At 40.1% G+C, this 15,621-nt stretch overlaps 1 protein-coding gene across 2 annotated transcripts in view; it reads left to right on the forward strand.

Moving 5' to 3' along the window:
• PRKG1 (protein kinase cGMP-dependent 1) overlaps positions 1-15,621 on the forward strand; it is a 1,377,090-nt gene that overhangs the window by 211,712 nt on the left and 1,149,757 nt on the right. For both annotated transcript variants that reach the window (XM_007520749.3, XM_007520748.3), the window contains exon 2: positions 4,512-4,678. In XM_007520749.3, the coding sequence (XP_007520811.1) occupies positions 4,512-4,678 (167 nt within the window). The remainder of the gene's footprint in view (positions 1-4,511; positions 4,679-15,621) is intronic.

Consider the following 15,621-nt stretch of genomic DNA (forward strand, 5'->3'; position numbering starts at 1 on the left):
GGATCTTTGTGTGGGCAAGGGGATGCATGCATGGCCAAAACAGGGGATGGCAGGGAAGCTGTGAGAGGGCTTCTGGTTACTGTCTGACTGAGGAACAATGATCTGAGAATAAGGAAGTGAAGTAGTATGTCCATGTGAGGAGAATGCAGGGCTCTTGTGAGACTGGGAGGCTGATAGGGAGGATGGAGCCCTGGAGAGCCAAGGCCGCTCTGCTCTACCCCGGGTGGGGGAGGCTGAGGGGGTGGCTGTACCTGCAGGCACCTCGTTTTTCCACAGGCAGGGTCCTCACCAAGCTCAGTCTGCAGCCTCACAGTCGCCTATTTTGGGGAGCTGTGAAACATACTCTTGTGATGTAACCGTCTATACATCAAATTTTTCTTAATCAAGTTATAAAATCTTTACTGAAGATAGAAGATAAAGTAAGTAAATCATTACAACTATTAATTAAATGGGATGACCTTTATTAAAAATTAAAGTGGCACTAAGACACACACACACACACACACACACACACACACACGACATTCACAAAATAATCGTGGATGAGGATAAGCCTTGTAGCTTGTTAAGGATTTGAGATACAAGAGACCAGGTGGTGGCACACCTGGTTAAGTTCACACATTACAGTGGTCAAGGTCCCAGGTTCAAGTAAATGGTCCCCACCTGCAGGGGAAACGCCCCATGAGTGCTGAATCAGGGCTGCAGGTGTCTCTCTGTCTCTTTCCCTCTCTATTTCCCCTCCCTCTCTCAATTTTCTCTGACTCTGTCCAACAATAAATAAATAAAACTATTTAAAATAGTTTGAGAAGTGATTGTTTACCTTGGTAAATAGAAAATTGTGGTAATCTGGAATTAAATAGAAAATAAATTACCATCACCCCCGACATATAGGTTAATAGCTGTGTCAATCAAAAGTAAAACAGACAAAAGATTTTTCAGTTTCAAAGCATGAATGCTTCACAACCTTTAAAATGAGTTGTTTTTCAAAGTAAAAATATGTCCATTCTAGAAAAGTTTATAAATTAAGAAAAGTAGAATGGGCGGGGGTGGGGGAGGCTGATGGTTAAGCACACACCTGGTTAAGCACACAGGCTACAGTGAGCAAGGACCTAGGTTCAAGCCCCTGGTCCTCTAGGAGAAAAGCTTCATGAGTGGTGAAGTAGGACTGCAGGTGCCTCTCTGTCTCTCTCCTTCTCTATTTACTTTGCCCCTCTCAATTTCTAGCTGTCTCTATCCAATAAGAAATAAAATAAAATAAAGATAAAAGGGAAAGTAGAATGAAAAATTGTGTGTGATGATTGTCAATCAGCATTTTGAGTCTTTCCTTTTGATATTTGAAATTATAATGGTATGCTGTGTGACTCCTCACATACTGTCTATAGCCACTGCAAATACTACTGCTACTATTACTACTATCTTTATCACTTACCCAAAGTAGCCTCTAAACCTCTCTTCACAGATAATTCTGTTAGGCTGGCGATTTTTAAAATAGTATTCTATAGATTGTCAAATAGAAATACGCCAAGGTGGCATAACCTGTCGGGTGTTCACCAACCACAGTGTTAGGTGAGGTCTAGCTATATCAAAGTCCAGTCTGTTTCCTTTATCATCTCATTGTGCATGCATTCTCTTCACCAACAGTTCCATAAGGGACAAGGAGGTGGCATTCCTGGTAGAACAGAATTCTTACCATGCACAAGGACCAAGGTGCAAAGCTCCCAGACCCAGCTGCAAGGGCACTGCTTCTGCAACAAAGCTGCAGTATTCTCTCTCTCTCTCTCTCTCTCTCTCTCTCTCTCTCTCTCTCTCTCCCTCTCCCTCTCCCTCTCCCTCTCCCTCTCCCTCTCTCTCTCTCTCCCCTTCTCTCTCTGTCTCTCTCTCTCCTTCCCTCCCCTCCCTCTCCCCTCTCTTCCTCTCCCTCCCTCACCTCCTTCCCCCCCTCTCCCTCTCAGTCTCTCTTTCTCTCCCTCCCTTCTTAATTTTTCTCTCTGTGTCTCTATCAAAATAATGGAGAAAAAAACAACCAGAATGCCAGTAGCAGTAAATTTATCATACAGGCACTGAACCTCAGGGATAGCCCTGGCAGCAATAAAGAAATATAATACAAATGTTACATGTCTGCTTTGTTACTTTTTGGTGCTGGGGCTAGAACTCAGGGTCTTTTTTTTTTAACTGCAATTATCAAATTTATGGAAATGTACTTTAGAATTTTATGCATAATCTCCCTTTTCATGGAAGGCTTAATTATTCCCCAAATGATGAAACTTTAATGCAAGGACAAATGACAATTATGAAATACTCTTCTGTGAATTTTAAATAAGAATTGATGTGCACAAATGATTTTTTTTTTTAAATTGGGTTACTGGTTTACAGTATAGACTTCAACACATAAGGAAAACTTCCCATCTGTCTCCTCTCCGTAAGTGTCTGGCAGGCACTACCTCCCCCAAACCTGGGCCCGCTTAGGCCATCCTACCTAGATCCCTATATTCCTTGATCTCTTTGTCCTGATTTCCCCAGAGTCCTTTGCTTTGGTGCAACCCACCATCCTCTTGATACATGAGGCATGAGTTCTATCACTAAGCTACAGCCCTCATTTTTGTATCTGGCTTTTACTTCAGAATCTTATCAGAATTTTCTCATGACATTTGTACTCTTCATAAAAATAGTCCTCGTGTTTCATAGCAGCTCATTCTAAGAATGCTTTATATTGATGACTTTTCCATTTTTATGAGCCCCGCACCCTGTGGGAGTGCAGGTACAGTGGGAGGAAGCTCGGTTGGGGTGGTGTCTCCCTCTGTGTGTTTGCATCTGTCTGTCTCTTGATCCGAATAGGAGGTCTGGGAGCAGTGAAACTTCTCATGTGTGAGGCCCCAGTTACTTACAAACACACTCTCTCCCCCTGTACACACAATCTCTCTCTCTCTCTCTCTCTCGAGCACATGCACGTGCGCGCACACACACACACACACACACTCTCTCTCTCTCTCTCACATACATTCTCTTTCTCACACACACACACACACACTCTCTCTCTTTCACATGCAGTCTCACACACTCTCTCACACACACACTCTCTTTCTCACACACTTTTTCTTTCACACACACTATCACACATACACTCTCTCTCACACACACACATACACATACACACTCTGTCTCACACATACATTATTTTTCTCTTTCATACACACACACACACACACACTCACATGCACTGTCACACAATCTCACACACACACTCTCTTTCTCACACACACTTTTTCTTTCACACACACTATCACACATACACTCTCTCTCACACACACTCTCTCTGTCTCTCAAACACATACTCTCTCACACACTCTTTTTCTCTCACACACACACCCTCTTTCTCTCACACCACACACACACTCTCTCTCTCACACACTCTCTCTCTCACACACTGTCTCTCTCACTCTCTCTCTCTCTCACACACACACACCACACACACTATTTCTCACACTTCTCACACACCCTTACATAGACAATCTATTTCTCTCTCTCTCTTTCTTTTCCTCTACCTCTTCCTCTCTTTCTCCCTCTTTATTTCTCTGTCCCTATTACAGAAGAAGCAAAAGAAGCCTACCAGGAAAGATGGAACCATTGTGAAGAGACTGAGCCTCAGGGAAAACCCTGGTAGACAAGAGGAAGAAAGACAGGAAGGAAGGAATAAAGGAAAAGAAAGAAAAAAAGGAAGGAAGGAAGGAAGGGATGAAGGGAGGGAGGAAGGAAGAAAGAGAAAGAAAGAATGAAAGAGAGGAAAGAGGAAAGAGAGAAGAAAATACCAAAGCTGTTACTGGCAGAATAGCTCACTGGATAGTGTGCTTGCTTTGCCAGGTAACCACCCCAGGTTCCACAACAACCCCCACAGCGACAGAGGCAGGTGTGTCACTATTCCTTCATCTTCTCTCTTTCTGTATCTGCGATTCTTTTTTTTTTGTGTGCAAATCTATTGTCCTTTTCAAGCAGTGAATTTAAATATTTCTGAGAGTTATAGAAAGAAACTGACAGGGAAAGGGAGCATAGAAAGAGAGATACATGCACCACTGATCCACCACTGTGGGGCTCCACCCCGCCCCCCACCCCCTGCCCATAGTTGGGGAATGGAGGCTTGTACCCAGGTCCTTGGGCAGTTTAGTCTGTGCTCTGCCCACCCCCTTTGTCTCTAATTTTCTCTTTCCATCAGAACATATCGTCCTGGAAAGGTGCCCCACAATGACACGATTCTTTAAAACACTAGAAAAACTGTATAAATTTGCTTTGTCTATGGGTCTCACAATTTAATACGACCTTGCTTAAAGGGAAATGTTCATTTCTTGTACTGTCGTATAGAATTATTTTGTTTGCACACCTTTCACAAAAGTATTAGAGTTCTAGTTCAAAACCAAAAAAAAAAAAAAAAAAAAAGGCTCTGCAGTGTGCCGGAACATGGCATGACTGCTCACCCTCTGTCAGACTTGCCAGTAAAGCTGTACTCTCTCTCACCACAGGTCCAAGGATCTCATAAAGGAAGCTATCCTTGACAATGACTTCATGAAGAACCTGGAGCTGTCTCAGATCCAGGAGATAGTGGATTGTATGTACCCAGTGGAGTATGGCAAAGACAGCTGTATCATCAAAGAAGGCGATGTGGGTTCATTGGTGTATGTCATGGAAGGTATGGTTGACACCCTTGATCCTCTCATATGCAAATGTTTCCTTTGTTCTGTTATCAGCCTCCGCACAGATAGCAATGCCTCACGTGGCGCAATGCCATTTTTCTTTCTTTATTCTCTTTCTATTTTTTGGTTAGAAATGATTCAAAAGAGGTGGAACACTACTTAGCTACGGTGGTTGACTGTGTTTCAAGTGTTTGTGTCTAGCGTATTAATATGAAGATGCGTCTTTTTCAATAGGAAGAAAAGTGAAAGACATGCTGTTGGTTAGAGTGAATGAGACCGCACATTTTCAGATGCTTGGAAAGTACCACAAAGTTTCACTAGAAGCTTCACCCTTCATGATTTTCATCTCTCTATTTTAAAAGCCATTTACTGAGTTCATTGGAATGAAAATGGTGTAAAGAGAGAAGAGAGAAAGGAAGGAGAAAGACCAGAGAGTGTCTCCATCATATGAGTTGTGTTGCCTTGAACTGGGGAACCTAATTGTTCTCACCATCATCTCTGTCCGCTGAGTCACTGCCATGAATACTCTTCTCTCTCTTTCTTTGAGTATGTCCATAAGGACCTTACTGTAATGCTTCAGTAAGAAGAAAATGGTGTAAGTACTTATCATGATGATGACAGCAGGTCAGAAGTGCTGGGTGCATACTACCTACTCACTAGACTTTTATTTCTTGACTCTTGCATGAAAGTACTATAATGCTTTTGGGGAAAAAAACAAACAGTAGAATGTTTTCTGCTCAGGAAACTTTTCATACTGTGCATTTCTGACTTTGAAGTTTTTATGGCGTGCTTTTTTTTTTTTTTTTTTTCCTTTTTGTGGGAAGAAAGAAGTCTGAAATAATGATTATGTCAGTAGAAAAAGAAATGAGTTCAGATCTTTCTGTGAGAGATCTTTTCTGTATGTTGGCATATAGAGCATATGCTGTTTTCTTAGGTGATGAAGAGTTCTCTAAAGTACTCAGGACTATAACTGTCAGGTTTATAGGTCATTAAGAGAAGAGACTTTTTTTAAAATTTTTTATATTTATTTTATTTATTCCCTTTTGTTGCCCTTGTTGTTTTATTGTTGTAGTTATTATTGTTGTTGTCATTGTTGGATAGGACAGAGAGAAATGGAGAGAGGAGGGGAAGACAGAGAGGAGGAGAGAAAGATAGACACCTGCAGACCTGCTTCACCGCCCGTGAAGCGACTCCCCTGCAGGTGGGGAGCCGGGGTTCGAACCGGGATCCTTATGCCGGTCCTTGTGCTTTGCACCACCTGCGCTTAACCCGCTGCACTACAGCCCGACTCCCAAGAAGAGACTTTTTAAAGAAAAGTCATTTAGCCCCTTGAGTTTGACCCAATGTGCAAAAACATATATATTATTTCTTTCTGACAAAGATTGTTTATGGGCGATGATTCAGTCCTTCAGGGGACTTTCGACAAAGTTCAGTATGGTTTGTGGTTGTCATGGCTAAGATGGGATTAGGATAGAAGGTTGTGGTATTTAATGAGTAAAAACATCACTGTTGCTCCAAAGGACAGTTGTCTTCTGCAAAGAATTATCTACCCCCAAAGGTTCATAGTACTCATGCTTAAAAACCCTTTTTTCAGATTTCTTTTTAAGCTCTCTATGAAGCTGATATGAGACATATATATAGAAATGTTTAACATGAAGTATACAACATTATTAAATACGATTATGTATTATTTTATATACTTGGCTATATATAAAATTATTTTTATTTACATATTATTCATTTTCATTTTTTTCTTTTGATATAGTCTTTTTTGACGTATTTTAGGTCATATGTATCCAACTTTTACATTTTGCTTTCCATTTGTATTAGTATATTTTAATCATTTCGTGGGGGCTTAATAGTTTACAGTTTGGTTGCTGACACATGGTTATCAATTCTCATCTCCCTGTGGTAGGTGTCTGCAGAACTTTTGCCTCCATCCTAAGCCCTTTCCACCATCATGGACCACGGTTCCAAATGTTCTCCCTCTCTTGTCCATTTTCTTTATTTTAGTGTGATGCCCAGCACCCAATACAAGCAGAATTCTCTCTTGCTCAGTTAGAGGGAGTCTTCTGTTAAAGGTCTTCAGTTGACCAGTTCAGACCTATTAAGATTCTGAAAGAGATCTGCTTTACTTAAAGTCTACTGATTGAAATAGGAAAAAGATCATTGACTTTAGTTATCTATATTGTACAAATTAAACCGTCGTGTAATTGTCCTTTGCCTCTGGTTTCATTTGGCGAAGTCATCTCTGGTTTGGCCTATTTTGTTACAAACAGTGAAACCACACACACACACACACACACACACACACACACACACACACACACACACACACACACACACATATATATATATATATAAAATGCTTTTAGCTGAAGAGTAGTAATATGCCATTGAATATGTATCCCATAACTTCTTTATCTCGTCATATGTCATTGGGCATTTAGGTTGTTTGCATGTTTGCACTATTGTGAGCTTTCAAAAAAAAAAAAAAGTAAGCAAACCGTCTTTAAACTTTATGAAAATGACCGTGGTTGTCAAAAAGGATGCGTGGAACTTTCCTAATGATGTGGGTAGGAGTGAAACTGTACCCATGAAAGTTTATGTTTTTAAAACACTAGTAATAATCATTTTTTAAACAAATAGTTGAAATAAAATGAATGTGTAGAGTTTGGTAAACCAGAAGCTGTATCCCAAATATCTGTTAACGTAATTGCTAATTTAAGTTAAAAATACATTCATCAAAACATCTAACACAAATGCTTATCAAATATTTGGATAGTACAACAGAGTAAACATTATTCCAAACATCCCCAGTCTGTTCCTTATACATTTGGCATTTGACACCTGTGCACATTTTTTTTAACTTCTTTATTTATGAAAACAAAACAAAACATGGTTTTATAGGATAAGAGGGGTACAGCTTCGCACAGTTCCCACCACCAGAACTCCCTATACCAACCCCTCCCCTGATAGCTTTCCTACTCTTTAACCCTCTGGGAGTATGGACCCAGGGTCATTGTGGGATGCAGAAGGCAGAAGGTCTGGCTTCTGTGCACATGTTCTTAAACCACATTTAACATCAGAAAGGCAAGGCTGAGTCATGCCTCCACCTGATTTGGTACAGCAGTTCTATGAACAGCTGAGAATGCACTAACCCCAGAAGAGAATTCAAATTCTTAAGTGATGTTTACTTTCCTCCTTCAAACCCTAATTACTTAACAGTATGATATAAAGTGGGTAATACTTTTAGGGATAGAGGGATGGTTCACCTGGTAGGGAACACACCTTGCTATGCGTGTGGACTGAGTTCAAGGCCCTGTACCTCTGGGGAGTGTCATGGATGCCTCTGGAGAAGGTTCCACTGCTGCTTCTCCCTTTTTTCCATGTCTCTCCCTCTCTGTCTTTACCTGAATGTAATCTCATCCGTGGTGTAGGTGTAGTGAAATCACACAGGCACAGGGTTCCAGCTACCTGTGGGGAAAAGAAAAAGTACAATTAATAATATTGGAACTCTGTGCTATAATAATACATTATAAGGTAACATAATACATCTTATGTCACCTTGTAATGTGAGGAAGAAGAATTTCTGTATGTACACAGATGCATATACATATTTGCTAACATTTATAAGAAAATTTGCAAACATGTATATGAAAATATATATATCTGTAAACATTTATAAGAAAATTTCCATCACAGCTCATTGTTTCAGACTGATTTCAGTCAATCTTGTTTATTTTCTTTTTACTGCTAAATAGCGAGTTGTTTTAATTATCTTTTTTAAAACAGTGTGCTAAATAGTATATAAATATTCAGAGTCACCGATTTTGCCAATATGTTGATTGCCCTTAATTAAACTCACTAAAATGGCCATGATCTTATGAACAGATGCCAAGCTGTCCCCAAGCTGGTTTCTAACCAGTTCAATTTACTTTGACTGATCTTCTGCTAGGATCTTTATGTGAAATTAATTATTTAAATGTCAGAAACCCAGCATTTACATTTTAGTTTTAACTGGGGAAATGTTTCATTTATTAGTTTTTATGAACATCCTCAACATTCTCAAAATTTAGATAGCAATGTTTGGAATATAGGTGATTCTCTCTCTCATCAGTGAATAGCAATAATCTGTAGTGCCTGTTCCATAGAAGCATGGCTTATGGGTTAATCTTTTAGAAAATTTACTTACCAACCAGGCTTATAGGAATATACCCAGGGAGTTTACATTGAAAATCAGTAAGTTTTTTTTTCTCTATTCTTCAGATAAATTGTTTACTTCATCAAATGCTTGCTTGACAAATTTCTGAATTGAATTTACTTTAGCCTGAACAGTGTCCCAACAATCATTACCTGCCTAGTGGCAAAGTTTCTCATTATTTTTTTTTCATTTTTTAAAATTTTATTAGCATTTTAATAATAATTGAGAAGCGCACATGGCGCAAAGCACAAAGACCGACATAAGGATCCCAGTTCGAGCCCCCGGCTCCCCACCTGCCAGGAGGGTCGCTTCACAGGCAGTGAAGCAGGTCTGCAGGTGTCTGTCTTTCTCTTCCCCTCTGTCTTCCCCTCCTTTCTCGATTTCTCTCTGTCCTATCCAACAATGACATCAATCATAGCTACAACAATAAAACAATGGGGGCGGCAAAAGGGAATAAATAAAAAATAATAATAACAAGATTACAGGATAACAGGAGTATCTCATCATTTTAACAAAGGAAAATAATCATAGGATAAGAATCTACTAATTAGGATGAGTGAGGCAAATAGTTTTTTGTCACTGTATTTTCAAGCAAAGAGAGCTTTGTACTTTCACAGACATATTCAGTGTTTAGTAGAATTTCTAATTTCAATTTTTGATGAAAATGTTCAGCATTAGTTTCTTAAAGTAACTGCATGAACAGATTAGAATGATAAGGTTTTTTTTAATTTCACTTTTTTATTAGTGATTTAATAATGATCAACAAGATTGTGGGATAAAAGGTGTTCAATCCCATACAATTCCTACCACCAGAGTTCCATATCCCATCCCTTCCATTGGAAACTTCCCTATTCTTTATCCCTCAGGGAATATGGACCAAAATCTTTATGGGGTACAGAAGATGGGAGGTCTGGCTTCTGTAGTTGTTTATCTGCTGGACATGGGTGTTGGCAGGTGAATCCACACCCCCAGCCTGTTTCTGTCTTTCCCTAGTGGGGCAGGGCTCTGGGGAGGTGAGGTTCCAGGACACATTGGTGAGATTGTCTGCCCAGGGAAATTAAGTTGGCATCATGGTTACATCTGCAATTTGGTTGCTGAGAAGCATTAAGGTATAAGACAAAATAAACTGTTTGATAATCAGGAACATAAAGGTAAGAATATAGCAGATAAGATTTGAGCTGAGCATGTTGGAAGCTAGGAAGTCTGTTTTAAGTATATCTCAAGGGGTCCATCATTTTACTAATTTTTGCCTGAGCTGGATAACTAGCATGCCTGTGGGCTACAGGTATTGTCAGGGACGGTGGTATCAGAGTCGGGAATAGGACTATAAAGCTGGATCAGAGCGGAGAGTAGCTCCCAAATTGGGGGAAAGTACATAAATACTGTTAAATGTAAACCCTTCAGTCTGACCTAGGGCCCATGCCTGTTTATTTATAGTACAGGAGGGAGTGAGACCCTCTATATCACTGTCGATCTGGTCTGAATTGCATTAACAGACTTTCAGAACCTAGATCCAGACCAGGGCCCATGAGTCCCTTCACTAGACCCGCTTCAGATGGCTCTGTTAGCTCCAGTCAGGAAGCTGACAGAACCAAGGCTTCAGTGCATCTTTGTCTTGTCTGTGCCTGGCCCTGTGCTAAGAACTTCATAAACTTGACCTCACTGAATCTTTTTGTTGTTGTTGCTTTCCCCAGATCATTTTCTTTAACTAATTAATTTTTTGTATTTAAGAAAGGATTAATTAACAAAATCATAGGGTAGGAGGGGTACAACTCCACACAATTCCCACCACCCAATCTCCATATCCCACCCCCTCTCCTGATAGCTTTCCCATTCTCTATCCCTCTGGGAGCATGGACCCAGGGTCATTGTGGGTTGCAGAAGGTAGAAGGTCTGGCTTCTGTAATTGCTTCCCCCCTGAACATGGGTGTTAACTGGTCGATCCATACTCCCAGTCTGCCTCTCTCTTTCCCTAGTAGGGTGGGTCTCTGGGGAAGCTGAGCTCCAGGACCCATTGGTGGGGTCTTCAGTCCAGGGAAGCCTGGCCGGCATCCTGATGGCATCTGGAACCTGGTGACTGAAAAGAGAGTTAACATACAAAGCCAAACAAATTGTTGAGCAATCATGGACCCAAAGTTTGGAATAGTGGAGAGGAAGTGTTAGGGAGGTACTCACTGCAAACTCTAGTGTACTTCTGCTTTCAGGTATATATTTTGCAGTAGTTTATAGATACGTGTGAAGATATGCTCTCACAGAAACTGGTGTATATCTAGGTTTTGGGACTTTGTTAGAAAGTGAACTGTCACTTTCTAACTAATTATTTTTTTTTGTCACTCCTGTCACCAAAGCTGTGTCTCCATCCCCACCCCCATAGATAACCACTATAATTATCCCAGTCTTAGATACAGGTTGACATTTTGTCTATTTTTTCACATTGGTGTACTCTACTGTCTATATTCTACAGATGAGCGAAACCCTTCTGTAGTTGTCCATCACCTCCTGACTTGTTTCACTGAGCATCATCTTCTCTTCCAGTTCTATCCTCTTTTTATAAAAAAATAATAAATAAATAAATAAAGCCAACTAAGAGAGTGAAGCCCTGCCAATGACAAAATAATAATAATAATATTAAAAGAAATATGAACTGCAATCTTACCTTTCTACATTATTTTTTTGAGGGGGTTAGTTCTTTACAGCACTGCCATTGACATATGCAGACAGTTTCATTTAAGCACCAGGCCCCCAAAGTTAGCCTTTCTGAAGATGTATGGGATCCATGCCTCTCTTCTTAGTTCCTTTTAGTTTATTGAAGGAATGGCTGGTTCATTTATCTTGGTCCATTATTCCTCCTTTTTGTTTAAACTAAACTCTTCCCTGTATTAGATTAAAGGTCACTTTTTTCCCTATTAAGCAACAGAATTAGTTGTGCCTACCTCATTTCTTTTCTTAGTTGTTCCCTCTGAAGGAACATTCTTTTGATAATCGAAAATTATTCTTCTAATAGAAAATTTTTGTTTGAAGTCTGGTGTCTTATTGTGCGATTTCACTGCTTCAAAAATGATTTATTTATTCATGTAGGGATAACAAGAGATAGGTAGATGGAGAGACCACATTGCCAGATAGTCTTTCTGTGCACAGCATCTCCCATGGGTGCCCGGACCCTGAACATGGGCTATAGATGTGGCCAGTCATTTGCCCTACCCAGTGAGCTTACACTGAAAACCAGTATGTTTTTTACCTTTTTACTTCAGATAAACTGTTGTAATCTCCAGTATTCTTAATAGTATTGTACAAAATAGTTGTAAGTGACCAATGCTTATTCACATCAGCTCTCAAGACTAGCCTCTCATTTCTGCTGTTATTACAATGAGATATATTTTGCCCTTTTTTATTATTGTAGTTATTATTGTTGTTGTTATTGATGTCCTCATTGCTGGATAGGACAGAGAGGAATGGAGAGAGGAGGGGAAGACAGAGAGGGGGAGAGAAATATAGACAGCTGATGCTTCACTGCCTGTGAAGCCACTCCCTGCAGGTGGGGAGCTGGGGGCTTGAATCAGGAACCTTATACCGGTCCTTGCACTTTGTGCTACATGCTCTTAACCTGCTGTGTTACCATCTGACTCCTGAGATATTATTTTTATCTTCTCTTCTTTTTCTCTCATTTTGTTGGGGTTTACAGTACAGTTGTTGATAACTGGGTAGCTTTTTTACCTGTGGCAGGTATCTGTAAAATACTGTTTCCCATCACTTGATTATGTTTTGTTTGTTTGTTTCCTGTGAGTTGACTTATACTAGTTCTCTTTTATGTTGATATCCGATACATTTCTTTTCTTTTCTTTTTGTGTAGCCCAGATCTCATGCATGCACAGCACAGCTATGCAACTCCCAGACTGTGTTTTCCATTGAAATATGGAAGAAGTATGGGGAATACAATAATAGCAGAACTTGTCATGGAGTGGTGGCCCTTCCTTGTGCTGGCAGGGTCTGAGCCTGGCCCATGGGCATAACCAGGCATACACACACCCAGTCAGTTAGCTCTCTGCCCTTCCAAAAGTATTCATTGTTGAGTTTTCAACATAGACATGATTCAACATGGACATGACTGCTAGCCACCGCCAGCAGTTAAACTATGTGACTTTCTATAGAATGCTCTATTTCCACAATTCCGAGAAACAGCTCAACTGCTTATATATTTAACCAAAATACTTGCAAGGGAATCTATAAATGTTTAATGTGAGTATGGAAACATAATTCAAACATGGAGGCAAACTCCAAGACAGGGAACAGATATTTTAGGTAGTATGTGGGGATTGCCTGTTTTCAAGGATTCAAAACTAATATTCTTGAAGAGGTTTTGATGACAGAGAAAAAAAGGAGAGCTGCATTAAACACTGAAAACACTGTCACTTGAATTTTTATTTTATTTTATTTTTTTAGTGAGTCTAGATTACCAAATATGAAATGCCACTTTCCGAGAAGTAGAATTTTGGCTCAATACTCTGTTCACTAACAATTTCCAGCAGTAAGATGAGCAGCCCGGTGTGGTGGGGAGAGCTCTATCTCGGGGTGCATTCTAGCAAGGGCTATGTGGCATCGTCTTGAAGCAGTTTTGAGTCAGGAGAAAATCTCTTCCCTGGGACTGAGTCATAACACATTTTTGGGCCCTTCTCCAACCCCAATACTTCACGTCTGTGAGTCTCTAAGTAAGTGTGCTACATTTTACCTTATGAGATTCAGAGTCCAGAAGTCTGCACTCAGTAACATGCCTATTTATTTTTGAATTCCTTTGTATATTATACTCTATAACTAGAATGATACTGTATGCATTCTGGTAATTCAGTTGTATCCAATATTTTGTTCAATGATATAATGTGTGTCCTCTCTACTATTGACTATATTTTAATTGCTTTCAGTCACTTATTGCCGGGATAGCCTGAGGGTGCTTCTTCCCAAGCTCGTGCTCTCTGGGTTGGAGAGAACTCGACTAGAGCCAACCTAGGCTGCTGCGTGGGAGAGGGATCAGGAACTTGTGCCAGGCTAGCATCTCAGGAGAGAGACTTTGGGACTCTAGGAGCCAGAAGGCAATCCCATGTCAGTTTAATCAGAAAAGCAGCTGTATTTATACTCGCCAAGAAGGAAATAGTAGGGTGGAAAACAGGATGTGACGTAGAGAGGATGGAGCAAAAAGAGAGTGCAAACTAGTGATGGAAAACAGGGTGTGGCTAGGAGAGGGGGCGGAGCAGAAAGAGTGTGCTAATCATGGGCATTAAACCAGTGCCCTGCAGGCAGGGCGGTTCTCAGGTAAAACAGTGATTATGTAAATAGACCACAGTGTTAAGCAGGGAGGAGTTGGCATACTGTCCAACAACTTCTTCCTGATTTCCTGACGATGATGAGTGTTTGTGTCTCAGACCACTTAGAGAAGGGGTTTCCTCTGCAAAGTGTTTATTTTTCTAGTGCTTGGTTGCCTGTGCATAGTTTGGAGCTTGATCTCATTTACATCCATTGCAGATGTCTTCTCCACAATCTGTAGACTCATTCCTCCCTTCCATTGTCTGGTGCATAGAAATAATGAAGTGCAGTGTGAACACGGACAACAATTTCTTCTTCGTTTGTGCTTTTTGCATTTTATAAAAAATATCGCAAGGTTTCAATTTACTGTTAGTATTATTACTTTGTGTGTTTTTGATGATAGGATCTCTTGCATGATTTGACCATTTCCTTCCCATTTTTGCTCAGATCTATCTATTGAAGCGAGAGGAGGGGCTGGAGGGAAGAGGAGCAGGACTTAACCATCCTCCCGTGCAAGCACACCTGCTACCTGCTAAGTACTTTAATTTGAGTCAGACCAGGACAAGTCTTCACCCTTTTCTGATAATCTGTTTTTCCAGCTCTATTTTTTAAAAATAAGAATAGGTATAAATCATTTATTTTTATTTTTAAAGATTTTTTAACTTTATTTAATTTGATAGTACAGAGAGAAATTGAAAGGGATGTGTGATAGGGAGGGAAAGTGAATGAGAGACACTTGCTGCCCTGCTTCATTACTTGTGAGACTGTCCTTCTCTAGGTAAGGACTAGGGGCTTGAACCCCAGTTCTTGTGCATGGCGATATGTGCAATTAATCAGGTGAATCGCCGCCCAGCTTTTTATTTTTATTACTTTCATCTTTATTTAGAGACTGACAGAACCCAAGAGGGCAGGGGGAGATAGATAGATAGATAGATAGATAGATAGATAGATAGATAGATAGATAGATGATAGATAGATGATAGATAGATGATAGATAGATGGATGGATGGATGGATGGGCAGGTAGATGGAACTGAAGCACTGCTCCACCTTTTGTGAAGCTTCTCTTCTACAGGTAGAGACTAGGGGTTTCAACCTGGGTCCTTGCACATTGTAACATGTGCTTTCAACCAAGGGTGTCACAATCTGAACTCTCTAGTTCTAAACAGAATTTATTTGGTTTATGAGACCACTTCTCTGCCATGCAGCATATGTATACAAGCATCCATGTGTATGTGTCCTTGAAGAGAATGCACATGTTGTCTCCATGACATGAGGTCTCAGTATCAGAAAATCCCTATTTTCAAATAAGGACAGTTTTATGTTTCACAGCAGGAAACTGCTTTATAAATTTCCCTTGGGTGTACAGTAAGTATATTTTGAATATGCTTGATGAAAGCAGTTACTTTTATCTGTGAAGGTAGATTTTATATTTGGAAAT

This window comes from Erinaceus europaeus, chromosome 1 (assembly GCF_950295315.1).
Source record: "Erinaceus europaeus chromosome 1, mEriEur2.1, whole genome shotgun sequence".
NCBI lineage: Eukaryota > Metazoa > Chordata > Mammalia > Eulipotyphla > Erinaceidae > Erinaceus > Erinaceus europaeus.